Source organism: Dipodomys merriami, unplaced genomic scaffold, assembly GCF_024711535.1.
Source record: "Dipodomys merriami isolate MVZ:Mamm:240054 unplaced genomic scaffold, mDipMer1.0.p SCAF_1, whole genome shotgun sequence".
Taxonomy (NCBI): Eukaryota; Metazoa; Chordata; class Mammalia; order Rodentia; family Heteromyidae; genus Dipodomys; species Dipodomys merriami.
This window is the reverse complement of record NW_027202270.1, coordinates 16971923-16997873: the sequence shown is the minus strand read 5'-3', so window position 1 is coordinate 16997873 and position 25951 is coordinate 16971923. Positions and strand designations below refer to the sequence as shown.

General features: G+C 45.4%; 2 protein-coding genes across 4 annotated transcripts in view; both read left to right on the top strand.

Annotated features, from left to right (window-relative positions):
- Ttll4 (tubulin tyrosine ligase like 4) overlaps positions 1–3602 on the top strand; it is a 42340-nt gene extending 38738 nt beyond the window's left edge. For 2 of the 3 annotated variants that reach the window (XM_070016972.1, XM_070016971.1), the window contains 2 exons: positions 282–367; positions 975–3602. In XM_070016972.1, coding sequence (XP_069873073.1) covers positions 282–367; positions 975–1125 — 237 coding nt within the window. In that variant the 3' untranslated portion in view covers positions 1126–3602. Of the gene's footprint in view, positions 1–281; positions 382–974 lie in introns of all 3 variants that reach the window. The other variant, XM_070016976.1, reaches the window with a different exon arrangement.
- Positions 3603–19287: 15685 nt separating this feature from the next.
- The window catches only part of Cyp27a1 (cytochrome P450 family 27 subfamily A member 1), a 39135-nt gene continuing 32471 nt past the window's right edge, over positions 19288–25951 (top strand). The window contains exon 1 of the mRNA XM_070016966.1: positions 19288–19625. Coding sequence (XP_069873067.1) covers positions 19350–19625 — 276 coding nt within the window. The 5' untranslated portion in view covers positions 19288–19349. The remainder of the gene's footprint in view (positions 19626–25951) is intronic.

Below are 25951 nucleotides of genomic sequence, written 5' to 3'. Positions count from 1 at the left end.
CAGGCACTTTACTGCTAAGCCACATTTCTAGCCTCTTCTTCTTTTTCTTCTTCTTCTTTTTTTAAAGGATCAGAAAGTACAGTGCAGTGCAATCCTTTTTGTCTGATTCAGGAGAGAACCAAGTCTTTTTTTCCTCATATAAGCCCATGTTTTATGGACAGGGCAGGGAAGAAACTCTGATCACTTAGGGGTACAACTAGAAATTGAGACCCAAGAGCACGAACACTTCTGCCTGACCTCTGCCTGCTTTTTGCCTCATTGCTTGCTTCTTTTGTTTTCAGTGGTCTCTGCCAACATCACTTGTGACTATCCCAGATAGTGACAGGATGCTCAATGCCTTCAGCAAATCAGAACCTGGCCAGCCGGAGTAAGCGTGCTTCTGTAAGGGCTTTGGGGTTTGGGGAGTTTTTTTCCTTCATGTCTTCCCAAAAGAGGAACACACACACACACACGCACACACACACACACACACACACACACACACACACACACACACGCACACTCTCTCACTTCTTTGAAGGGAGGAGCCACTTTCAAAAGCCTTGAGACTTATTAGATGAGCAGGAGAGGTCATGACATGCTGACCAGTTCTGCAGTCACATTGTTGTTCTTCCTGTAGCTCTTGGGATATGCAGCTGAGTTGAGCTGGAAAGGCCACTTACATTCATTCCCACTTGCTATAGGAAGTCACTAAGCCTCCTATTCTCACAACAATCACACTTGCACTTGAGCCCTCACATAAGTAAAACATATAAGGTTTTTAATATTCCCATACACTTGTGTTCTATTGCACTATAATGTGGTGACTACCCAGCTCAGCCTCTAAAGGCAAATTAGAGGTTAGACTCAGCTGCCCAGAGTGTCGGGCATTTCTTACCCTACAGAAAGCGTAGCTCTTCCGAGGGAAACCTGTAGCCCTCCTCAGGGACCCACTTGCAAGCCAGGACTGAAGTTGGCCTTTCCCCTTCCCACAGGGAGCCCACTTCCTCAAAGGACAGTGAGGACACCAGCAAAGAGTCCAGCCTTTCCACCCAGATCAAGTACTCTGGGCGGACCTCAAGACTTTCTGATTCCTTCAATTGCCAGTCAACCATGGACTTCCTCATGACTGTGAGCCCATCATGACTGGCCACCTCCACATGCCCCTGCCCAGGAGCACAGCGTCAGCTACCTCAGGGGATCTGGCCTGCTGACCAGCCTGAGCCCCACCCCTCCACTTTGCCCTTCATCAGAGTATATTTTGAGTCGTTCTATTGTAGAAGTTGGGTATCTGGAGGGCTGTGGGAGTGGTGGTGATGGGGAGAAGGTGAGGAATATTCACCCTCTGTCACCTGTCTGCCTGGCTGGCACCTCATAGCTAAGTAGAGAAGCTAGTGACAGCCAGGCAGCCTTATAAAACAGGGTTTGGTTTCTACTTTCAGAGAGCCATGTGTGATTTTGTTTTAGGCCTTGGGGCACTGGTTGTAGCTCAAGAAGAGAACACATGCTGAATATATTTGTCTCTTGTTCTGTAATTGAGAGAATTTCTCTGAAGTTTCTCATTTCCTCAGGTCCTGAGTCATAGCCTTCAGTGCTCAGGGGCCACCTTCAGAAACCTTCATGCTTCCTAGCAAGCTCCATCTGGTGGCTTAGCAGATGGATTTTAGGGCCATTAACTATTGTAGAATGGGCTTCTGGTAGTAAGATCTCTGACTAAACTCACTCAACTGAATCTACCTCCCTCCCCAGACTCAGTAAACAGTGAGTGCTGAGTATATGTTGACTGAGTGAATTGTGCGTAGAGAGATCTCCAAGGACAGCACCCGAACCAGAGGCTCTGCCTCTCTCCCCATGGGAATGTGGAGCTTAGGGAAGACCAGGGTGGGAGAGTTTAGATCACAAAGGTTGTTTTCATTTGAACTATGGTCCTCCTTCTCCAGCACTCCTGGGTGCTCTCCTCCAGTCCCTGCAGATCCCTTAATTTTTCTGGCAGCAGGGCAATATAAGAAATCTTTGGTCCATGTCTTTTATATGCAACCTTTTCCCTTTGCATAACTGGCCAATAGATTTACTTAATAAGTGTCATGCTTGTCTTTAGCTGTCTTCATTCCTCTTCTGTGACTCCTGTAATCACAGATACTGGGAATGGGAAGGAGTCCTGGAATGATCACTAGAGACATGCCTAGGTTCAAGGCTACAGAATAGGTGCATGGTGGCCAGTGCTAAGGCCAGGTTAATGATTGTAAAGAAGGCTTATTGGCCAAGCCCTGGGTACCATCCAATGGTCAGATTTCAAAGTCAAGCCACAGTAGGGGAGGTCATTGGCAGCCCTGGAAAAATTTGGTATCTTTAAGCTAACTTCTTTTCCTTTCTGAATGCAATATTCTAGTGCAGATGTGACAAGAGAAATAAACAGTCTTTCTAAGAGAAAACTAGCCCCTGCGTAGCTGGTTTTCTGGGGCAAGTCTTAGATGTGGGGTCCAGTGGAGCTGGTTTACTCTTTCAGTTCTTTGGCCTGCCCTCAATAAGTCTTCATACATTCAGCACAGCCAATCTTTTTCCATTCCCAGTACTAGAAAGCTCCTGACATGGCAACATGACGGGAGTAGATGAGGAGGGAGGAACTTAGGGAATGAGAAAAGAAAACAAGCTTTTAAAGTAGTTTAATACAAGTTTATACATGTACTATGTTTTGTTTGTTTTATTTTTTGAGACAGGGTCTTCCTATGAAGCCATTGGCCCTCCTGCCTCCAGAGTACTAGGGTTACAGGCATTGCCTCCACACCCAGACAGACTGTATTTTAAGTTTTCATCACATTTGAAATAGCTGACAAGTTTGAGGGCATTGTTGGTGGGAGAAGGAGTGGGGCTTAAGTACCACATTTAGCTTTCACTCAAGAGAAAATGAAATCTTGCACACTAAGCATTTAGTGCACACACTTTGGCAGTGACTAACCACAATATATGACATTTGGTTCAGTAAGGAATTTTTGGAAAGTAATGACATTCTTTCTTCAAAGTTCAAATTTGGGAGTGTAGTTGAATAAATATTTGTCAGAATGTGTAATTTGTTTTCACAAGTTGATAATTTACCCAGTCCCTGTTTGAAGGAAGGATGGTAAGTACTCCTGAAACAAGGGATGAGGTACAGAGTAAGGTTTGGGAAGAGGAACAAAACAGTGGTCTCTGTACTTCAGGTCCAGTTGGGATTGATTAGAAACCAAGTTCTTTAGAGGGAATACCAACAAAAAGTATGGCAATGTGTTGGAAAAAATACTATAGGCTTCAGCCTCATCTTGGAAATCCTAGATCTGCCACTTACTTTGTGACAGTGGATGTTACCTAACATTTATAGTTTCTGTTTCTGTTTCACATACCTACATTCTGCAGGGTTGTATACATCTAAGCTAAACCTAAAACTACTCAGGACATGGTCCTTCTCATTTTCCTAGCAGTACCCTGTTCTGTCAGAATTGTCCTTGAAGGAAGCAGAGCAATTACAGAGATACTTCAGAAGCAAAGTAGGCAGAACAGGGTTTAAATGCCTCTTTACTCCCCACACGCTGGCGCACATAGACACATGACCTTCATTTTGCTTTTTAATATATTACATTATTACTCTTGTGGGGAGTTATGTCTTTGATTGAATACAGAATGCACATTTTTCTGGGGAGGGAAGCACATTAAAGTTGGAAATGTGAATGTGAATTGATGGTTTAAATATCCGAAGGGAAGCTTTGGTTGGAAAGGATGACTGAAGAACAGCAGGTGCCTGGTGTCTGGCGGGGTGAAGCAATGTGCAGAAGACCATGCCCGGAGCAGGAGCCAGAGGATGATGCTCTTGTACCAAAGGACAGTTCCTATTACAAGTACTTCTCCTGGTATCAGATTATTTTGCTGAGACTGTGTTCCTACTGTTACCCGAGATGAATGGTAGGTTCTTGGTCTTGCTGAAGAAAGAATTTAGGAGCAGACATGAAGTTTTCACAGAGCAAGGTTTACTGAAACAAACATGAAAATGAAATTCACAGAAACAAAGCAAAGTATGTCCTCAAAGAAATTGGTGGGGGGAGGGGCTGGGGATGTGGCCTAGTGGTAGAGCGCTTGCCTGGCATGCCTGAAGCCCTGGGTTGCATTCCTCAATATCACATCAGAAAAAGCTGAAAGTGGTGCTGTGGCTCAACTGGTAGAGTACTATCCTTGAACAAAAGCTCAGGGATAGTGCCCAGACCCTGAGTTCAAGCCGTAGGACTGGCAAAAAACACAAAACAGAGCAGAGGCCATATGAACAATTGAGTGGCCAGAACTCCCAGGTCTTTGCATTTTTATGGACAGGATTTAATGATTGTGGTAAGGATAGGCACATCATTATGGAGTGTTTCTGAGAAGTAAGAGATAATTCCAAGAGCTGGGAGATAGGGAGTGGTTCACCTAGTAAGGCACCCTCAAAGTGAAGGTGGGGATCTGAGGGGAGGTAGATACAGGAAACCACAACTATAAAGAGACATAGATGAGACCTCTGACTAACTTTTAGGATCAGAGAAGTCATTGTTGGCTACTGTACCAAGAAGTATCCTCAATCGTAATTCCAGGACAACGGTGGAGCAGGATATTTGGCAGAATATGCATAATATGGTATTCTTTGGCTCCTTTTCGTAAATCGCTCCCTTCTGCTTGCCACCCCATCTCACTAACCCTATCCAAAGGACATAACCTCATGGCCTTGGGGGCTGTCCCACACTGGCCAGGGCCGGTGGTCTGGGCCCACAAGACCCCTCCACTTCCCTCAGTTGAAGCATTACCAGATGAGGATTTTCTGTCTGGATCTTGGCTTCTGGTCCTGTGTCCCAAACAAAGAGTTGAGCAAGACCAAAACAAACAGCAGTGAAGTTTATTGGAAATATATACTCCACAGTAGTGCAAGAGCTCTGGCTGTGTGGAAGCAAGGGTAACATCCCTTCTGCCTTTATGGGGGGTGGTCAAGGAGGATGGATGGGAAATGAGGTGTCACCCAGGCAGCCATTTGACATGGATTTTGATAGATGAGGTTGACCTTAGAACAAATTGGTGTTTACACATAGCCAGATTTGTTGGCGCTCACTGGGATCGATGTGAGCATGCTCTAAATGGAGGTTGGGCAGTCTGGCCTCATGGGCCAAAGTTCATTGTAACATCTTTGTCCCCTGTGCATGAGCATGGGGTAAGGGTTCTGCTTTGTTGAACAGGCTGGCCACAAGGAACTATATTAGCAACCTTTGATGGTCTTGGAAAGGTTCTTTGTGGGGGTCTTGGCATTCTTCAGGCAAAGGCAGATCTACAAGGGGATCTTGGGAGTGGCTCTAGCACCCATGGACTTTGTACTGTCTGCAAAGATAAAGTGACCCAAGACAGCCCAGGGGATTCCCCATTCTGGCTACATCCCTCCTCCCGATTTGTCCTTTTAGGTCTCACTGCTATTCCAAAACCCAACCCCCTCCCTTACCCCCTGCTTTGGACCTTAGAAACTGGTGGTTTTCAGTGATATAAAGACAGCATGTCTTTCTACTTGGGATTTTGATCTAGCCTTTCGCACAAGCCTTGGTTTTAGAGATTTTACTGTAGCAGCCTTTACACATTTATACAATATCCAGGACCTTTGACTTGCCCTTTACCCAACTTCAGGTTAGTGAAAGATGCAAGTGGTCTTCTGTTGGTCTTTTTTTTTTTTTTTTCTGGGGCTTGAACTCAGGTCCTGGGCATTGTCACTGAGCCTCTTTGTGCTCAAGAGCCACAGCATCACTCCTAGCATTTTCTGAGTAGTTTATTGGAGATGAGAGTCCCATAGACTTTCCTGCCCTGGCTGGCTTCAAACTGTGACCCTCAGACTTCAGCCTCCTGAGTAGCTATGATTACAGGTATGAGCCACTGGCGCCTAGCTTCTGCAGTTGGTCTTAACAGATTTCTTATATTTCTTACACATAGGTGTAAGGACACCAGGAGTATCAAAGGAGGGTGATGGTTTTCCTAATACCCATTGTGCCTTAGTTATTAGAATGGGCTGAGACATGTGAGATGTCAGGGCCTGTGCCTGGAAGGGTGACAAAAATTTGAAGTTACCTTAAGTTTCAATAGTAAACTACCTCTAGTTATAGAGATGAAACTGGAGTTAGGGGGTGGTTAATTGGGTGGAAGGCTCACTAAGAAAGTACCTCACTTGGTACAGACTTAAACTTTTTTTTTTTGGTCGGTGGTGCGGCTTGAACTCTGGGCCTGGGCACTGTCTCTGCACTCTTAGGCTCAAGGCGAGCGCTCTACCGCTTGAGCCACAGCACCACTTCTGGTTTTCTAGTGGTTTATTGGAGATAAGAGTCTCACGGACTTTCCCGGGTTGGCTTTGAACCTTGATCCTCAGATCTCAGCCTCCTGAGTAGCTAGGATTACAGGCATGAGCCACCAGCGCCTGGCTTACTTAAACTTTCTAATAGGCACAAAAACTGCCACCAAAACTTTGACCCTTGACATGATAGTAACATAGCATGTGATACCATTACAAAACTACTCCTACAGCGTGTTTCTATTTGAAAAGTATGCTAAAGTAAGCAGTGGGCTTCTGTGGGTTTCTTGTCAATTCAGCTGTGGATGGAGGGTATATAGTGTAGTTTATAGATAGCAAACACCAATCCATTTTACATAATGTGAATATCTGTAGATTTTGGTATCTGGGAGGTCCTGGAGCCAATCCAATCAATTCTGTGGGATTAATGTATTTTGATTCTGAGCATGAGAGCATGAAGTCGAGAAGATAATTAGGTTAGAACGGGAATCAGCAGAGAGGTGTAATTAAGGCTACCGTGGATACCACGTACATACTAAAATGGCCCAAAATAAGGCTGAAAATAGTGAAAATGTAGTGAAAGGAACTCATGCAGTGATATATAGGAAACTTCTATTTTTCTTTGTTTGTTTGGTTTTTTTGGGGGGGTCCGGTCATGGGGCCTGAACTCTGGGCCTGGGCTCTGTCCCTCAGCTCTTCAGCTCAAGGCTAGCGCTCTACCACTTGAGTCATAGCGCCACTTCTGGCTTTTTTCTTTTTGCTTATGTAGTGCTGAGGAATCGAACCCAGGGCCTCTGGCATGCAAGGCAAGTGCTCTACCACTGAGCCACCTTCCCAGCCCCATAAACTTCTATTTTCTTATAACCTAACAATTCCATAGTTGTAAGCAGATGTTCATCAAATAAAGAATAAACTTATTGTGATAATGGCTCTTCAGTGGGATACTACTCAGAATAAACAGATTCATGCAATAATGTGGATGACCCCAAAGAGTGCTATGCTAAGTCAAGATTCCATAGAAAAGGCACACTGTATTCACAGAAGGCAGATCAGGGATTCCTAGGGATTGTGGATGAGGAAGGTGGTGCATTGGAAATTTTCTACCTTGCTTATGGTTGTAGTTACACAACTGTTTGCAGTTGAAATTCACTGAATTGTCCACAAAACTAATGAATCTTCTTTTTTTTCATCACTGGGACTCTAATCCAGGACCTGTGTGTGATCAGAGAGTGCTCTCTCATTGAACTATACTCCCCACTCCAAAATGGACTTTGAAAAAAAAAAACAAAAAACACAAGCTAGGCGTCAGTGGCTCACGCCTGTAATTCTAGCTACTCAGGAGGCTGAGGTCTTATTGGAATAAGATGTAGTGGAAAGAGCATGGGTTTTATTTAAATGTTGATGTTTCATTAAGAAACAAAAGTAGCTGGGTGCTGGTGGCTCACGCCTTTAAGCCTAGCTATTCAGGAGGATGAGATCTGAGGATTGTGGTTCAAAGCCAGCATGGGCAGATAACTCAGTGAGACGCTTATCTCCAATAACCACTCAGAAAACCAGAAGTGGCACTGTGGCTTAAGTGGTAGAATGCTTGCCTTGAGCTGAAGAGCTGAGGGACAGCACCCAGGCCCAGAATTCAAGCCCCACGACCAACAACAACAAAAAAAAAATTGTAAAGGAAAAAGCACAAGAAGATGCCATTTCATGAAATTAAAGCCATAAGATGATACTCAACTAAGATGTAAAAGGCAGCCAAGCTGGCTCCAATGACTTCCTTCTGTAATCTTAATTACTTGGGAGGCTGAAATAGAGTTACAGTTCCAAGACCAGTCCAAACAAAAGAATTTTCAAGACCCCATCTCAACAAATAGCTGGATGTGTGGCATAGATCTGCTATCCTAACTTTGTGGAAAGAATAAATCGAGTGGATTACAATCATGCACCCAGGCAGAAAGCAAGACCCTATCTCAAAAGTAATAACCAGTTTGGGCACCGATGGCTCATACCTGTAATCCTAGCTATTCAGGAGGCTCAGATCTGAGGTTTGTGGTACAAAGCCAGCCCTGGCAGGAAAGTCTGTGAGACTCATCTTCAGTTAACCACCAGAGAACCAGATGTGGGACTGTGACTCAAATGGTACAGCACCTTGAGCTGAAGAGCTGAAGGACAGTGCCCAGGCCCAGAGTTCAGGCCCCACTACCAACATAATAACTGGTAGGTGTGCCAGGTCCAGGTGGCTCACTGTACTCAGGTGGCTCACTACTCAGAAGGCTGAGATCTGAGGATCTTGGTTTGAAGCCAGCCAGGGCAGGAAAGTGCATAAGACTTTATCTCCAGTTAGCCACCAACAAAGCCAGAAATGGCATTGTGGCTCAAGTGGTAGAGCGATGGCCTTGAGCAAAAGAAGCTCAGTGACAGTGCCCAGGCCCTGAGATCAAGCCCCAGCACTGGCAAAAAGAAAAAAAAGAAAAGAAAAACGGTGGAATAAATGGCCAGATGCATGGCTTAGTGGCAGAGTACCCACCTACTAAGTGTGAATTCTTGAGTGCAAATCTCAGTGCTATTAGACAAAATGTAGAGTATGTGCAGCAATAGAGCTTGCATACGCAACTGTTGTGAATGTAAAATGCCATCACCACTGAACACGCTAGCAGGGATTTTTTGTTTGTGTTTTGTCAATTATGGAGCTTGAACTTGGCCTGGGCACTGTCTTTGAGCTTCTTTGCGCTCAAGGCTAGCACTCTACCACTTGAGCTATATAGCACCACTTCTGGTTTTTGAGTGGTTAATTGGAGATAAGTCTCACGGGGACTTTCTCCTTGGGCTTCCTTTGAACTGACCTCCTCAGATCTCAACCTCCTCAGTAACTAGGATTACAAGTGTAAGCCACCAGCACCCAACACACTAGCAGTTTTATTTGTTTTTTGTTTTGTTTTGTTGGTCATGGGGCTTGAACTCTGGGCCTGAGCACTCTCCCTTCAGCTCTTCAGCTCAAGATGAGTGCTCTACCACTTGAGCTACAGCGCCACTTCGGTTTTCTGGTGGTTTATTGGAGATAAGAGTTTCACAGACTTTCCTGCCCAGACTGGCTTTGAACCGCGATCCTCCGATCTCAGCCTCCTGAGTACACTAGCATTTTTTATAAAATTAATATCCTATTACTGTAGTTCATACTTTATCTCCTCCAAATAGGTAAAAGGTGAAATCACATGTCCACCAAAATGTTTATTGTAGTTTCTATTGTAGTTTGCTCATAATAATTGAAAACTATTAACATTGGCAAGCCTTGGCAGATCAAGCAAACAAATATGGAGTTAACAATCAAATTACATACAGCACAATCTCAAAAGCATTAGTTGGGAAGGAGCCAAAAACCAGATAGTACATACTATACAGTTGCAAGAAGTTTAGAACAGGAGAGGCTGATCTAGCCACCAGGGGCTTACATATATAATCCTTGCCACTCTGGAGTCTGGGATCTGAGGATTAAAGTTCAAAGCCATCTTGAGCAGACAGACTCTAGAGACTTATTTTTAATTAATCAGTGAAAAACCAGAAATGGAGCTGTGGCTTAAGTAGTAGAGTAGCAGCCTGAATAAAAAAGCTAAGCAAGAACAAAGACCCTGCCTGAGTTCAAGTCCCAGTACTAGCACCCAAAAAAAAAAAAAAAAACAAAACAAGTCTGACTTGTGCGGGTTGAAACAGTGTAGTAGAGAGAGGAGCCTTGTGGAGCAATGACCGTGTCCATTCCCTGCTAGGGTGTTAGTGACAGGGATGATATGCTTATTAAAACTCATTATATTTAACACCTGTGCTTTTTGAAGACAGTTTTTTGGTTTTTGTTTTTTTTGTCCAGTCATGGAGCCTGAACTCTGGGCCTGGGCGCTGTCCCTCAGCTCTTCAGCTCAAGGCTAGCGCTCTACCACTTGAGCCACAGCGCCACTTCTGGCTTTTTTCTTTTTGCTTATGTGGTGCTGAGGAATCGAACCCAGGGCCTCATGCATGCAAGGCAAGCACTCTACCACTGAGCCACCTTCCCAGCCCCAAAGACAGTATTTTTTTAAGTTGCCAGGAAATTGACATTGAATTAGTCATCTTAAAGTGAAACATTTAGCAGTCTTCATTATATTCAAAATATTGTAAGCCTGGTGCTGGCAGTTAATGTCTCATCCTAGCTATTTTGGTGGCTGAGATCTGAGGATCACAGTTCGAAAGCCATGCCTGGACAGTAAAGTCCATGAGACTCTTATCTTCAATTAACACCACTCACTCCCTTGCCCCCCAAAAATGGAGTTGTGGCTGAAGTAGTAGAGCTTTAGCCTTGAACAAAAAAGCTAGCTCAGAGATAACACTTAGGACCTGAGGTCAAGCCCCAGAACTGACACAATTATTGTACACTGGTGCTGAGAATGTGGCTTAGTGGTAGAGTGCTTGCCTAGTATGCATGAAGCCCTGCGTTTGATTCCTCAGTACCACATAAACAGAAAAAGCCAGAAGTGGCACTGTGGCTCAAGTGGTAGAGCGCTAGCTTTGAGTAAAAGGACCTTAGCAATGGTGCCCAGACTCTGAGTTGAAGCCTCAGGACTGGCGGAAAAAAAAAAAAATACTGTAACTACCATGTCTACTTCTAGAACAACTTTTCAATCTGAAGCATTATGCTAATTAAGCATTTCCTCCCCACTTCCTTCTCCCTGTCTCAGTGAACCACCAATTATGCATAGACTGATCCACGCTAGATACTTCATATAAATGGAATCATAATATATGGTTTGTGTCTGGCTCTTAGCAGGACTTTAAGATTCATTCACTTTGTAGTACTTCATTTTTGTTGTTGGCAGGTAGATGAGACAGCTTTTTGCTATGTAGCCCAAGCTGGCCTAACATTCACAATTCTGTCTTAGTCTCCTGAGTGCTGGGATCATAGCATATACCACCATGCCTGGCATTAAGAATCTCATGATCTATTTCAGAAAAAGGGTCATCACTGCAAGACAGTTTATACATGTTATTGCAAATGCAATTATCTTGGCATAGTGGGAAAACAGTATTTGTCCTGTAGGAGTTTCCACTAAGATTCAGGCACTGTCTTCATTGAAGACACAATTCTTTAAAAAAAAAATCCCTCAATATTGGTATTATTTGTTATCTTTATTTTTCAGATGAGAAAAATTAAGCTCAGTGTTAGATAATTTGAAGGCACAACTCAGTTGGTAGAAAATTAGCCAATGACCAAAAGTACCGAGTTTGAGTCCTTGTTTTGTATCTAAAAGAAAAGAGATTAGATAACTTGCTGCTGAATGTATATTCCACTGTTTTCCTACACTGGATAAATTGCCAGTTCAGCAAAACACAGGTGGCTCAGACTATAACCCTAGCTATGCAGGGAGGCCAAGATCTGAGGATTAAGGTTTGAAGTCAGCCTGGAAAGACAAATCTAAGAGACTTCTTTATTTAATCAGCAAAAACCAGATGTGGAGCACCATTCAAATGGTAGAGCACCCTCCATGAGCAAAAAAGAACAAGAACTCAAGGCCCTGAATTCAAGCCCTAATACTAGAAAAAATAATAATAATAAAGAAAATAGGACAACATGCAAGAAAGTATAAAGCAGAAAATAAGTCACATTTATTAATTTTGAAGTGTCCTTCCAATTCCTGAGAAAGAATCAGTGTTTTTATAACCTTCCTTCCTTCCTTCCTTCCTTCCTTCCTTCTCTCCCTCTCCCCCCTTCTTTTTTTCTTTTGGTCCGTTCGTGGGTCCTGAACTCTGGGTTTGGGAGTTGTCCCTCAGTTCTTCACCTCAAGGCTAGCGCTCTACCACTTGAGCCACAGCGCCACTTCTGGCTTTTTTTCTTTTTTCTTATGGGGTGCTGAGGAATCGAACCCAGGGCCTCATGCATGCAAGGCAAGCTCTACCACTGAGCCACCTTCCCAGCCCTCCCTCTTTCTTTCTCTCCTTTCTTTTTCTCCTCTCTTTCTTTCTTTCTTTCTCTCTCCTTTCTTTCTCTCTCCTTTCTTTCTCTCTCCTTTCTTTCTTTCCTTTCTTTCTTTCTTTCTTTCTTTCTTTCTTTCTTTCTTTCTTTCTTTCTTTCTTTCTTTCTTTCTTTCTTTCTTTCTTTCTTTCTTTCTTTCTTTCTTCTTTTCTTCTTTGTGTCAGCTGTAGGACTTGAACTCTGGCCCTGGGCACTGTCCCTGAGCTCTTCAGCTGAAGGTGAGCACTCTACTACTTGAGCCACAGCTCCACTTCCAAATTTCTGGTGAATTAATTGGAGATAAGACTCTTATGGACTTTCCTGCCCGGGCTGACTTTGAACCACAATCCTCAGATCTCAGCCTCCTGAACAGTTAGGATTACAGGCATGAGCCACGAGCACCCAGCTACTTTTGTTTCTTAATGAAACATCAACATTTAAATAAAAACCCATGCTCTTTCCACTACATCTTGTTCCAATAAACAAGCAAAAGTTACTTCAAGATTGGGAACCCCATGCAAGTGTTCCTGACCATGGCAGACCCCACTCCACAAAGGACACTGGTTAGGATCACATGTTACTCCTTACAGAGAAATGATGACATAGCACAGAACAAAACTAACCAAACATCGGCTTTGTGAAAGTTGAAATTCAGACAGATTATGAAATAAGAAAAGGAAAAATATTGGATGATTGAGAGCCAGTTTCGCCTGCTCTTCAGAGTCATAACCTGTGCTCACTGGTCATCCTAGCTACTGGGGAGGTAGAGACTGGGAGGATCATGATTCAAGGCCAAGCCTGGCAGAAGAGTTTGCAACACAGCTGGATGCTGTGATGTATCCCATTATCCTAGCTATGCTGAGAAGTCTAATAGGTGGATCCTGGGTGCTTATGCAAGAAGCAAGACTCCAGTTCAAAAAGAAGAGCTGCAAACGTGATTCAGTATGGCCTATGTCTTAATGCGCTTTGAATCTCCTTTTAAAAATCTAGAGTGTATGGTCTTCACATGAGTTAGAGTGAGGAAGAGAAAGACCCTTTCAAAAGGAGCATGCTGGGGGCTCATGCCTGTAATCCTGCTACTCAGGAGGCTGAGACCTGAGGATTGTGGTTCAAAACCAGCCCAGGCAAGAAAGTTCATGAGACTCTTACCTCCAATTAACCACAGAAAACTGGAAGGGGCTCAAAGTAGTAGAGCACTAGCCTTGAGAAAAAGAGCTCAGGGACAGTGCCCAGGCCCAGAGTTCAAGCCCACAACCAACTAAAAAAAACAAAACAAAACACATACGCATATTCCAGATGAATTGAATTGTGAAGCAATATGGGTATATTGAACATAAAGTAATATAAGGGGTTCTTTCCCCTTAATAATCTTTGGCATAGTGTGGTTCATACCTGTAATCCTAGTTATTGTGATCAGGAGGATCACAGTTCAAGGCCAGCCTGGGGAAAAAGCAAGACCACATAGATTGATTGCAGTCTAAAGATGGATTAGTCATAAACATGAGGTCTTATTTGAAAAATAACTAAAAAAGAATGGGGACATGGCTCAAGTGGTAGAGTACCTAGAAAATACAAGGCCCTGAGTTCAAAGCCTAATGCTATCAAAATAATGTTTAGAGCGGTATAATCGGTTTATGAAGTCTAGAAACTATAAAAGAAAAAAAATACTAGATCAGACAACACACAAAAAAATTAACCAAATGCTTTCAATACAGTTGAGACACTGGGCAAAATCACGAGAAGGAAATACTTGTGACAGAGTCACACATAAGGATGAATCTCTCTAAACACAAAAGGAACAGTACAAAACAATTTGAAACATATTATGAATACAGAAAGAAGACATAAATAATCATAAGCTTTTTTTGTCCCCAGTAATATTCAACCCAGGGCCTTGCTTGTGCTAGGCAAGTACTGGGCAACTCAGGCTACATCCCTAGCAATAAGAATATGTGTGTATATATACATGCATATTATTATATATATATTTAAATAAGCCTTTGTAATATTTAAAGGAATTTATATTTGAGTGTCTACATGACTGTTTTTCACCTCCAAATGTATGTTTACATGAACATAGAACAATATCTGGAAGAAAATGCATGAAATTATGCACAGGGCTCATTTTGAGGGATGTAAATAAATCAGAGCAGGAGTCTTTTCATGTTATATTTTGCAAGTGATAGGAATAGATTTAGATATAGATAGTACATCAGAGGTATTTTTCTGTATGATTTCATTCTTTGTTCCTATGAGAATGTTTGCAAACATCAGCACACCCAATTTCATGAATAACAACTGGAAGCACAAGTACTCAGGCTGCTGGGCACCGGTGGCTCACGCCTGTAATCCTAGCTACTCAGGAGGCTGAGATCTGAGGATGATAGTTCAAAGCCAGCAGGTAGGAAAGTCTGACACTCTTACCTCCAATTAACCACCAGAAAACTGGAAGTGGCGCTGTGGCTCAAGTGGTAGAGCGCTAGCCTGGAGCTGAAGAACTCAGGGACAGCAGCCAGGCCCAGAGTTCAAGCCCCATGACCAACTGCCCTCCCCTCCCCACCCAGTCCTAAGGCTTGAACTCAGGGTCTGGGCGCTGTCCCTGAGTTTTTGTACTCAAGACTAGTACTCTACCACTTGAGCCGCAGCTCCACTTATGGCTTGTTGATGGTTAATTGGAGATAAAAGTCACTGGCTGGCTTCCAACCAACTGTAATCCTCAGATTTCAGCCTCCTAAGAAGATGGGATTACAGGCATAGGACTGGAGCTGGGCTCACTGCTACTTTTTTCCTTTTTTCTTTTTGTTGGTCATGGGGCTTGAACTAAGGGCCTAGGTACTGTCCCTGAACTCCTTTGCTCAATACTAGTGCTCTACTTTGAGCCATAGCTCCTCTTCTAGTTTTCTGGTGGTTAATTGGAGACTAGAGTCTCACAGACTTTTCTGCCTAGGGTAGCTTTGAACCAGAATCCTCAGATCTCAGCCTCTTAAGTAGTTAGGATTATAGGCATGAACCCCAGTGCTCTTCATTTTACCAGCTCAACTAAAAGTAGGCCAAACTGTAGAGGCCTATGTTGACCAAAGTAATGCTATCTTGACCTAGAGCTCACTTTACTTCCTTCTTCCTTCTGTGAGGTTGCTGGTTATTGTGTAAGAAAAAGATATTCTGTTAAACCACAGTCTGATTGGGGTAAGGGCCACGTCCTGTTTGGCCTAGAAACACTCAGATTCTGTCTGTATCTGGATCCTTTTTTTTTTGTACAAGTACGCCTTGATCCTGTTTTCTGTATTGCTTGCCTTGCAAGACAGCACTTGATTGTGGTTTTTTTGCTTTAAAAGCCCTGCCTTCTGGCAGGAGGGGGTCACAGTCACAGCTCCCGAGTCTGTGCTGCTTCCCTGGCCAGTCAGTTGAGCTACTCTATTTTAAAGCTTAATTTTAATCTTTGAACTTTAAGTGGTGGATTCTTTAGACTCCACAACAAGACCATTCAAAAGAAGGTAGGTCTTGTCAAGTACCTGTGCCACAGTCTCTAATCTTAGCTACTCAGGAGGCTGAGATCTGTCTGAGTATTATGGTTGGAAGCTAGGCAGGAAAAGTCTTAGGCTCTTTTTTTTTTTGGGGGGGGGGTGTTGGTCATGGGGCTTGAACTCTGGGCCTGGGTGCTGTCCCTGAGTTCTTCAGCTCCAGGCTAGCGCTCTACCACTTGAGCCTCAGTGCCACTTCCAGTTTTCTGGTGGTTAATTGGAGGTAAGAGTGTCACACACAGACTTTCCTACCTGCTGGCTTTGAACTGTCATCCTCAGATCTCAGCCTCCTGAGTAGCTAGGATTATAGGGTTGAGCCACTAGCACCTGGCTAGTTTTAAGACTCTTATCTCCAATTTAGCACCAAAACTAGAAAGTGGAGTTACGGTGCTAGTCTTGAGCAAAAGAGTCTGAGGGGCAGGGCCCATACACTGAGTTTACACACACACACACACACACACACACACACACACACACGTGTGTGTGTGTGTGTGTGTGTGTGTGTGTGTGTGTGTGTGTGTGTGAGTGCACGCAAAGATTTTCATTGGGAACTGATACTGCAACCCAAATCCAGAGAGGCAGCTCTAGGGTTTGTGTGTGTGTGTGTGTGTGTGGGAGGTGTCTGCTAGCTATTCACAAAGTGAGTTAAACAGCCATAAAGGTAGGAAGTTGGACCATAGGAAGTCCCTCCTGCAAATAAAGAATTATGTTTGTACCAATCATGGCACAGTACCTGTGACCAATCAGAGCTTTTCTTCTGGAACACCTGGGAAGGAGTTGCTCTCCCTCTAGCCTGAGTGGAGATGGCTGCTGGGGTGGTAGGAGGCTGATGCAAGCTGGATACCAGCTTGAGGACTGTCTATAGAGTTTGTGCTTTGCCTACTGGCATGACAGTCTGGCTGCCTGGCAGGTAGTTCTTTGTTGCAAGCAGCTGGATCTTTGTCAGTTTAGGAATTAAGCTGCCAATTAGGGAAGTAAGTCTCAATAGCTAAAACACCTCAGCACATTTAAAGGAAAAATAAACGTTCAGAAGGAAGCTTATAACAAAAGCTTATAAGTAACAGTGCTTTAACTGTTTTTGAACACTGCTCCGGGGAGCCACGCATCCCTACCACCTATTTTAGAAGAAGAAAAAGAATATGGAGAAGCAGTGTTCCAATGGGTAATTGCCAAAACTCCCAAATTTATGGAAGATTTGGATTTAAGAAACTGCTATCAGCCAGGCCCTGGTGGCTCACGCCTGTAATCCTAGCTACTCAAGAGGCTGAGATCTGAGGATCACAACTCAAAGCCAGCCTGGGCACGAAAGTCCATGAGACTCTTATCCCCAATAAACCACTAGAAAACCAGAAGTGGTGCTGTGGCTCAAGTGGTAGGGTGCTCGCTTTGAGCTGAAGAGCACAGGGACAGCGCCCAAGCCTAGAGTACAAGCCCCATGACCGACAAGAAAGAAGAAAGAAAGAAAGAAAAAGAAAGAAAGAAAGAAAGAAGGGAGGCAGGGAGGAAGGAAGGAAGGAAGGAAAGGAGGAAGGAAGGAAGGAGCTGCTATCTAGTAGGCTGGTACTTTTTTTTTCTTTGTACCAGTACTGGGACTTGAACTCAGAGTCTCCATCTCTCTACTTAAGCCTTACCTCCACTTCTGACTTTTTGCTGGTTAACTGGGGATGAGTCTCATGGACTTTCCTGCCTGGGATGGCTTCAAATCACAATCTTCAGATCTTACCCTCTTGAGTAGCTAGGATTACAGATGCAAGTCACCAACACCAGGCTAGAAGGTTTCTCTCTCTTCTTTTCTTTCTTTCTTCCCTCCCTTCGTGCCGGAGCCTGCCGGCAACAAAAGGGAATCCTGAATTAGGGGGCGAGGATGTGGAAAAATAAAGACATAAGACAAAGGATGGGGTCAGGAGGTCTGCAGCTCAAGACTGCAGCCCCGTTTTATTTTTAACTTTCCCTAATATATACTATTAGAAGTCAAGAGGTAACATAAGGTTACAATAGTCCAGAAAAACAAGGAAAATTTCAGTAAAAACAGAGTGCAGTAAAAACAAGACAAGGTCAACTGGTAGAAAGTAAAACAAACTCTGCAGACATAGCAAAGCAATCCCTGGCACCTGGTGTTTTTAAGTAAGCCAGTTCCTTGAATATGGGCACTGTCCCTGAGCTCTTCAGCTCAAGGCTAGTGCTCTACCACTTAAGCCACAGCAACACTTCTGGCTTTTTCTGTTTATATGATACTGAGGAATTGAACCCAGGGCCACATGCATGCGAGGCAAGTACTCTACCACTGAGCCACCTTCCCAGCCCATGCATTTTTGAACTTAATTTGCCCTTTTATTCTGCGGCTGGCTATAAATAATCAATTCTTCAAATGCTTTTGGAACTAGTTTTGCCCTTATGCTGGCTTCTTCATTCATGGGTTAAATAATCTTTGACCCTGTGTTTGTTTTATGAATGTATAAATCATGATTGAATTTTTTGAAAAGCCTACTTTTTCTTCTTCCAGTGTGTTTTCAGTACTTCATTCTTTTCAGTTTATTAACAATATTTCCGAAGCCAGGCATGGTGTCACGCTCTGTAGTCCCAGTTACTGAGGAGATTGAGCCAAGAAGATGACTAGTTCCAGACGAGCCTGGGCTGAAAGTGAAACTCATGCTCAAAAACATCATCATCTATCATCACCCACAACAACAACAAGAATCCGGCCACCAAAACCCAAACCCAAACAAAAAAACTTACTAAATCTGGTCAGTTTAAGACACCCTGCTGATACAGAAATGGAGGGACAAAGGGTGAACAGACGCAGCCGTGGCACTCGCTGGTCACTAGGTTGAAAAGGAACTATACCACTTGTGGGTGGGGACGGGAGGGAAACACTGGGGGAAAGCGAGGAAAGGGGGGACATTGTCCAAGAAGAAATGGACTCTTTACCTGACGGATGTAACTATGTCTGCTCTGTATCTGTACATCACCTTTATAATAACAATTAAAAAACAAAAGCCACCCTGCGTCGGCGGCGTTGGGGTGGGAAGGTGTGTGTGGGGAGAATTCACCGGCCTTGGGGGTGGGGTGGGGTCAGAGGACCCGGGTAGCCAGGGCATCCCTCGGGAGACCCTGGGGGAGGCCAGCGGGCAGGGTGGCCTCAGTAGTCGGTCCCAGGCCCTTGGCGGGCCTGGCGCGGTCAAGTCTTCCGAGAGGGGTCCCCGGGAAGGCGGTGGCTCCCCCACCCCACCCCGCGTCCCTGGATCAGAGCTCTGGGAAAGTTCTTGGGCGTCAGTGCGGGGCGGTGACCCGGGATCCCCCAATCCACCGTGTCCTCCTCGGCTTCCCGCGGCGGGGCGCGCGGGGCGGGGACCCCCGCTGCAGACGCTCCCTAGGTCCTGCTTTGGAGGGGCGAGGACTAGGCGGGAAAGTGACGAAAAGTGAAGGGGGGGCTGGGCTGACCTTTTCTCTGCCCGCCCCCACCTCACCCCTGCCTGTGAACCCGCCCCTCCAGCCCTGCCTCCCGGGCCGGTCCCAGGGCTCCCCAGCCCGGGACTCAAAGGTGCCCGAGCCTCAGCCCGATCCGCGCATGGCTGCGCTGGGCCGCGCGAGTCTGCGGTGGGCGCCGCTAGGCCCCCGGGGGGCCACCCGTGGCCTCTGCCCGCATGGGGCCAGAACCAAGGCCGCGATGCCGGCCGCCCTGCCTCACGCGGCCCCGGCAGCCGCGGGCCCCGGAGCCCGGGCTGGCGACCCCGGGCGGCGGCGGCGGCTGCGCAGCCTGGAGGAGCTCCCCAGGCTGGGGAAGCTGCACACTTTCTTCCAGCTGTTCGTGCAAGGCTATATTCTGCGAGTACACGAGCTCCAGGTAATAATCGTGGGGCGGTGGAGGGGGGGGGCTGGTGGGATCTGGGATCTGGGAGGGGAGAAGGGAGAGCGCTGGGACAGACACGCTGGAGATGAAGGAGATGTGGGAGAAGACGTGAAGGATTCGGGATCTTCACTGGGCACGGGCTGAAGTGATGGTGATAAACTGGAAATGTGTAGGCAGAGCCCTCCTCCCCCATGGAGACAAACAGTGACCGGAAGCAGGAGGGTAGGGGTCTGGGTGGCTTGGGGTGACTTAAGGTGGACGAGGAAAAGGAATCTGTTTCAAAAGAGAACTGCGCGTGCTAGCGTATACATTGGAAACAGATGTGTGCTCACTTCTTGATTCCAGAAAGTAAATTCAGGAAGATTACAGAGACTTCTCAGCCGTCTGCAAGATAAATTTCCCCGCTGGGACAGGGACATGTTCCCTAGGAAGTGAAAGCAAAACTCTAGGCAAAGGAGCTCCCCACTGTGGCCGCATTCAGGATGGAGCAGCAGGTGGAAGTTACACTCGCAGAAAGCCAAAGGGGGAGTTGAGGGTGGGGAAGAGGATTTGAGGATTGAAGGCCCAAGGGCCAGCAGCCAGGGCTACCACTTTTGCCCCTGGGAGTTGGCAGCTGTCACTTCTGCTGTCCCTGTTGGGCTCACATTCCTAAGACTTGGGGGGCAGGGGGCAGGTGATAGTTACTGAGAGTTAAGCCAAGAACTGAGGGTCCCATGACCCTCTCCTACCCGATCCAGTCTCTAGAACTGTGAGTCAGGTGATTGCTGGGGACTGAGGGCTTCTCAGGGCTTTGCTCAGGATTAGCTGTATCACAGCAACTCCCCAGGAAATTCTAGATAGTCCTAGGAGGGGAAACAGGAAACAGGAGAAAGCCAAGAATGGGGTGGTGATGATTCCCAACCCCCACTCCCTCAGTCCTGGGGCTTGAACGCAGGCCCTGGGCTCTGACACTGAGCTTCTCTTGCTTAAGGTTTGTGCTCTACCACTTCTGCCTTTCCTGAGTAGTTTATTGGAGATGAAGCCTGGGCTGTCTTTGAACTGCAATCCTCAGATCTCAGCCCCTCAGTACTGTAGGATTCCAAGAATGAGCCACTGGTGTCCAGCTGTGTGTGTGTATTTCTTAAAGCTTTTTTTCCAATCAGTCTCTTTTTGTAGGACTTTTTTGAGCACTGCCCCTCAACTCTTCAGCTCAAGGCGAGTGCTCTACCACTTGAGCCACAGTGCCACTTCCGGTTTTCTGGTGGTTTATTGGAGATTACAGTTTCACGGACTTTCCTGCCCAGGTTGGCTTTGAACCTCGATCCTCAGATCTCAGCCTCCTGAGTAGTTAGGATTACAGGCGTGAGCCACTGGCGCCCGGCTGTAGGATTTTTTTTTTTTTTGGGGGTCCGGTCGTGGGGCCTGAACTCTGGGCCTGGGCACTGTCCCTCAGCTCTTCAGCTCAAGGCTAGCACTCTACCACTTGAGCCACAGCACCACTTCCGGCTTTTTTTTTCTTTTTGCTTATATGGTGCTGAGGAATCGAACCCAGGGCCTCAGGCTTGCAAGGCAAGCGCTCTACCACTGAGCTACCTTCCCAGCCCGATTTATTTATTTATTTATTTTTTTAAAATAGGGTCTTGCTATGTAGCCTAGGATGGCCTCAAATTTACTGTTCTCTCGCCAGGTGTAAGCCATCTCAGCCCAGATGAGCAGACTCCAGGTATACCCTGAAACCATCCTGTTCTGTAAAGACTCTGTGATGAGAGAAACAATCTGGAAGATGCTTGGAATATTCTGGGGGCTCTCTTCCAGCACGCTAATACACATCACTGGTTTTTCCTTCCCACCTGAGGCCTTCCTGTGCACATTTCTATTAGCAATCTCATCATCACCCCTTAACCAATCTCTCATATCTAGGTCTTTCCATGTCTCCTGGTCTTCTGAGCCTTCATCCAGAATTCCCCACCATGCTTTGTTTAGAGAAACAGAGCCTTTGCCTAGCCTTTTCCCTCAGACTTTTCCAGTCTTTGCTCATTACCTAGTTCCAAAGTCACTTCCACATTTTCAGGTGTCATTATTCCAACATTCCTTCTTTTGTAGTCCATTTTGGGTTGCTATAACAAAATGCTTAAGACCTGAGTGACTTACAAAGAAAAGCAGTCTATTTGGCTCATGATTCTAAAGGGTTGAAAAGCCAAACAACATAGTGCTTGTGTCTGGAAGGGTTCCCTGGGCTGTGTCACAATAGTGGAAAAATACAAGCAGAAGCATATGTGTGCAAAGAGGGAGCTCACAGCCTGGTCAGGAGACCAGGGAGGGACCAGGCATACTCTTTTATAATAGTCCCCTTGCCCCTTGTTTGTTTGTTTGTTTGTTTTTGCCAGTCCTGGGTCTTGAACTCAGGACCTGGGCACTGTCCTTGAGCTTCTTTGGTTCAAGGCTAGCACTCTGCCACTTAAGCACAGTGCCACTAATGTTTTTTTCTGTATATGTGGTAATGAAGAATTAAACCCAGGGCTACATGCATGCTAGGCTAGCACTCTACCACTAAGCCACATACGCAGCCCCTGATAGTCCCTTTCATAGGAATTAATCCTACTCTTGTAAGATCTTTATTAGTCCTTCCATGATGATGGTTGCAACTCATTCACTTTCCTTTGGGTTTCATCTCTTTAAAAAAATTAAAATTTTTATTTACTTATTTTTCTATCCTGGGTCTTGAACTCTGGGCCTGGGCACTGTCCCTGAGCTCTTCAAGTCAAGGTGAGCACACTACCACTTGAACCACAGCACCACTTCCTGTTTTCTGGTGGTTAATTGGAGATGAGTGTTACAGACTTTCCTGCCTGGGCTGGCTTTGAACTGTGATCCTCAGATTTCTGCCTCCTGAGTAACTAGGATTATAGGCGTGAGCCACCAGTGCCTGGCAGGTTTCATCTCTTAAAGGAACCACCACATTCCAACATTGGGGTCCAGACTCCCAGTGTATGAACTTTAGGGAAACAAAAGCAAGGTTCATGAAGTCATCAAAGCTACAGTTTCATTTTTCTGCAGTTCTTTTGGCTCTGCTGTCTTGCAGAATCTGGCTGCCTGGTTTGGCCTGGGTTAATTGCCCATCCCTGAACCCTTTATAAGGGCTAAGTAACGTGGCCCCTTGCAGTTTCACCCTAAAGCCGGGGGTGAGATCCTTTTTAGTGAAATCAGGTGTCTGCTGCTCGCTCAAGAGGGAGGGATGGAATGGGTGTGGGCAGCCAACTACAATGTCCTCTGCTTCCTCCGTTGTCAAAAGACAGCACCAGCTGTTACTCAGTGGTACAGACCTCACCTTGCAATGCATGAGGCTCTGATTCATTCTCCAGGGCCACAGAGCATGAGTAAATAAATTAAAAATACCTGCATTATCACACATGAAAATAATGAAATAGCCAAGTGCTGGTGGCTTACACCTGTAATCCTAGCTGCTTAGGAAGCTTAGGTCTGAGGATCACAGTTCAAAGCCAGCCCAGGCAGGAAACTCAGTAAGTCTCTTATTTTCAATTAATCACCAGAAAACTGCAAGTGGAGCTGTGTCTCAAGTGGTAGAGCATTAGTCTTGAGCAAAAACGAGTTCAGGGAGAGCGCCCAGGCCCTAAGTTCGAGCCCCATGACCAACCCATCCCGCGTAACACCCCCCCCCCCCGTTCCCCTTCCCCCAAAGAAAATGACATGAGTGTTGGGAAGCATTGTAGGACTCAGGGAATGGGTAGGATCTGGGACATATAAAGTTTGTGTTACTTAAATGGTACCAGTGCCTCTTTCAAGAGTGCTGGGAAAACAAGAAATGTGACCCAATGTTACGATTATATGTCAATTCCAATGACATCTTTATCTTTCAAAGATGCTGCTTCTGAGAACAACGAGAAGTTTCCATTCTGTAGCTGTTATTGGGACTACTTGAGTTGGGGCCCCTCCTATGCTCCTCCTCCCCCATACCCCCATGTATGCATTTGTCATTGTCTCATGTTTCTTAATCATTTCCGGTCTATGTGGCTCTGAGACTGAACTGGGAAGTTCCGAGGTCTTTACCACCTCCTTTCCTTCAAGGCCAGATACAATCTGAGGCATAGGGAAGGTACCAGGCATGTTTGTGAACAGTTGACACAACTGCTAATAATCTTTGAGACATTTTCTTTCCAACTCCTTGACCTGTGATACGGGGAAGGAAGGATAGTGAGGGAGATGGGCTGGCTGTCTTCAGTATTTCTAGTGCTGAAGTTAAATTTGGTCAACCAGTGCAAGTTATTTATCATAATTTTTTATTATTATAGAGGTGCTGTACAAAGGGGTTACAGTTACATAAGTCAGGTAAAGAATACATTTCTTTCTTTCTTTTTTGTTTTTGAAGCAGGATAACTTAAGGAAACAGGCCTGGTGAAGGCAACTCAGAAATATGATACTTAGAAACTTAGAAATGCTATCTTTTGCTTCAGAGAGAGACATCAGGATGTATTCCTTCCTAAGGGATGCATTTCTCATCCCAAGAATTAATGCCAGGTATGAGTAGAGCAAAGACAAAGCATCTATCTTTGCATAACACTGAAGCCAGAACCCCTGTGTTTACCCTATAAATAACCCAACAGCTCAAAGAGCTGTGTGTCTCTCTGGGTGTCTGTGTTTCTCTGGGTGCCTATGTTTTTCTGTATCTCTCTCTCTCTCTCTCTCTCTCTCTCTCTCTCTCTCTCTCTCTCTCTCTCTCTCTCTCTCTCTCTCTCTCTCTCGGTCTGTGTGCCATGTGTGTCTTTCTGTGAGTTTGTCCCTCTGTCTCTGTCTCCCAATGAAAGCACCCACATTCTGCTAGTGTGCCCCTGCCCTTCTGCTTTGCCTGCTTTTTTGCTTACTCCATAAAGCTCTGTCAAGTTTGCTTACCACTGTGACTTGTCCAGAAATTCTTATTCTGTGATCGAAGTCAAGGACCCTAATTGAAGAGCTTTATTAAACCTCACCTCTGTCAGGTAACATTTTCAGTCATGGGGCTTGAACTCAGGGCCTGGGCACTGTCCCTGAGCTTTTTCGCTCAAGGCTAATGTGTTACCACTTTGAGCCACAGCACCACTTGTGGAGTCTTATGGATTTCTCTGTTGAGGCTGGCTTTGAATCTCAATCCTCAGCTTTCAGCATCCTGAGTAGCTAGGATTACAGGCATGAGCCATGGGTTCTGGGGAAGAGTACATTTCTTTTTGGACTTTACTCACACTCTCCCAGTTTTTCCCTCCCATCTCTACCCACAAATTGTATAGTTCATTTTCAACATAGTGTCTAGTTAGTACCACTGCTGCATTTGTGTTTTTTTGTTTTGTTTGTCAGTTGTGGGGCTTGAACTCTGGGCCTGAGTGCTGTCCCTGAGCTCTTCAGCTCAAGGTGTGCGCCCTACTATTTGAGCCACAGTTCCACTTTGGTTTTCTGGTGGTTAATTGGAGATGTCTCACAGGTGTTCTTGCCTGGCCTGGCTTTGAACCGCAATCCTCAGAGGCTTGAGCCACCAGCACCTGGCTTTGTTTTTGTGTTTGAAGGATTGATTTCTACCCTGTTTTCCCAGGTGCATATAGATACTAAGCAAGCTGCCAAAGATAAGTGGAGACTGCCTGACTCCAGCTAGGCAATCAAAGTCTGGCTATAAACATTCCATCCTGGGCCAACTGAAAAGCCGCCCCTCCCTCCACCTAATGGCTTTTTCATTAAACTCTGCCTCCTTGCTCAGACTCATAAAACCCAGCTCCTGTCCCGGCTCTATACACAGTCTCCAAGCCCACTGGAAGGCTGTGTCCCTCATTGCTCTATCTCAATAAACAGTCCTCACCTGTGGAAGATCGAGCCTGGCCTGTTTCCTTCGTTTTTCCTCCATTTTCCTGTTTATTTTAACCAGTACTGGGATTTGAACTCAGGACCTGACATTATCCCTTAGGTTTTTCACTTGAGGATAGCTGGCACTCTACCACTTGAGCCAAAGCTCCACTTCCATTTTTTCAGTAGCTAAATGGAGATAAGAGTCTCTCTCATAAGACTTTCCTGCCTGCTGGGTGCTGGTGGCTCACGCCTGTAATCTTAGTTACTCAGAAGGCTGAGATCTGAGGATCACAGTTCAAAGCCAGCCCAGGCAGGAAACTTTGTGAGATTATTATCTCTAATAAACCACCAGAAAACTGGAAGTGGCTCTGTGGTTCAAGAGGTAGAACGCTCACCTTGAGCTGAAGAGGTGAGGGACAGTTCCCAGGCCCAGAGTTCAACCCCACAACCAAAACCAATCCCCCCCCCAAAAAAAACAAAGACTTTCCTGCCTTGGCTGGCTTCAAACCTCAATC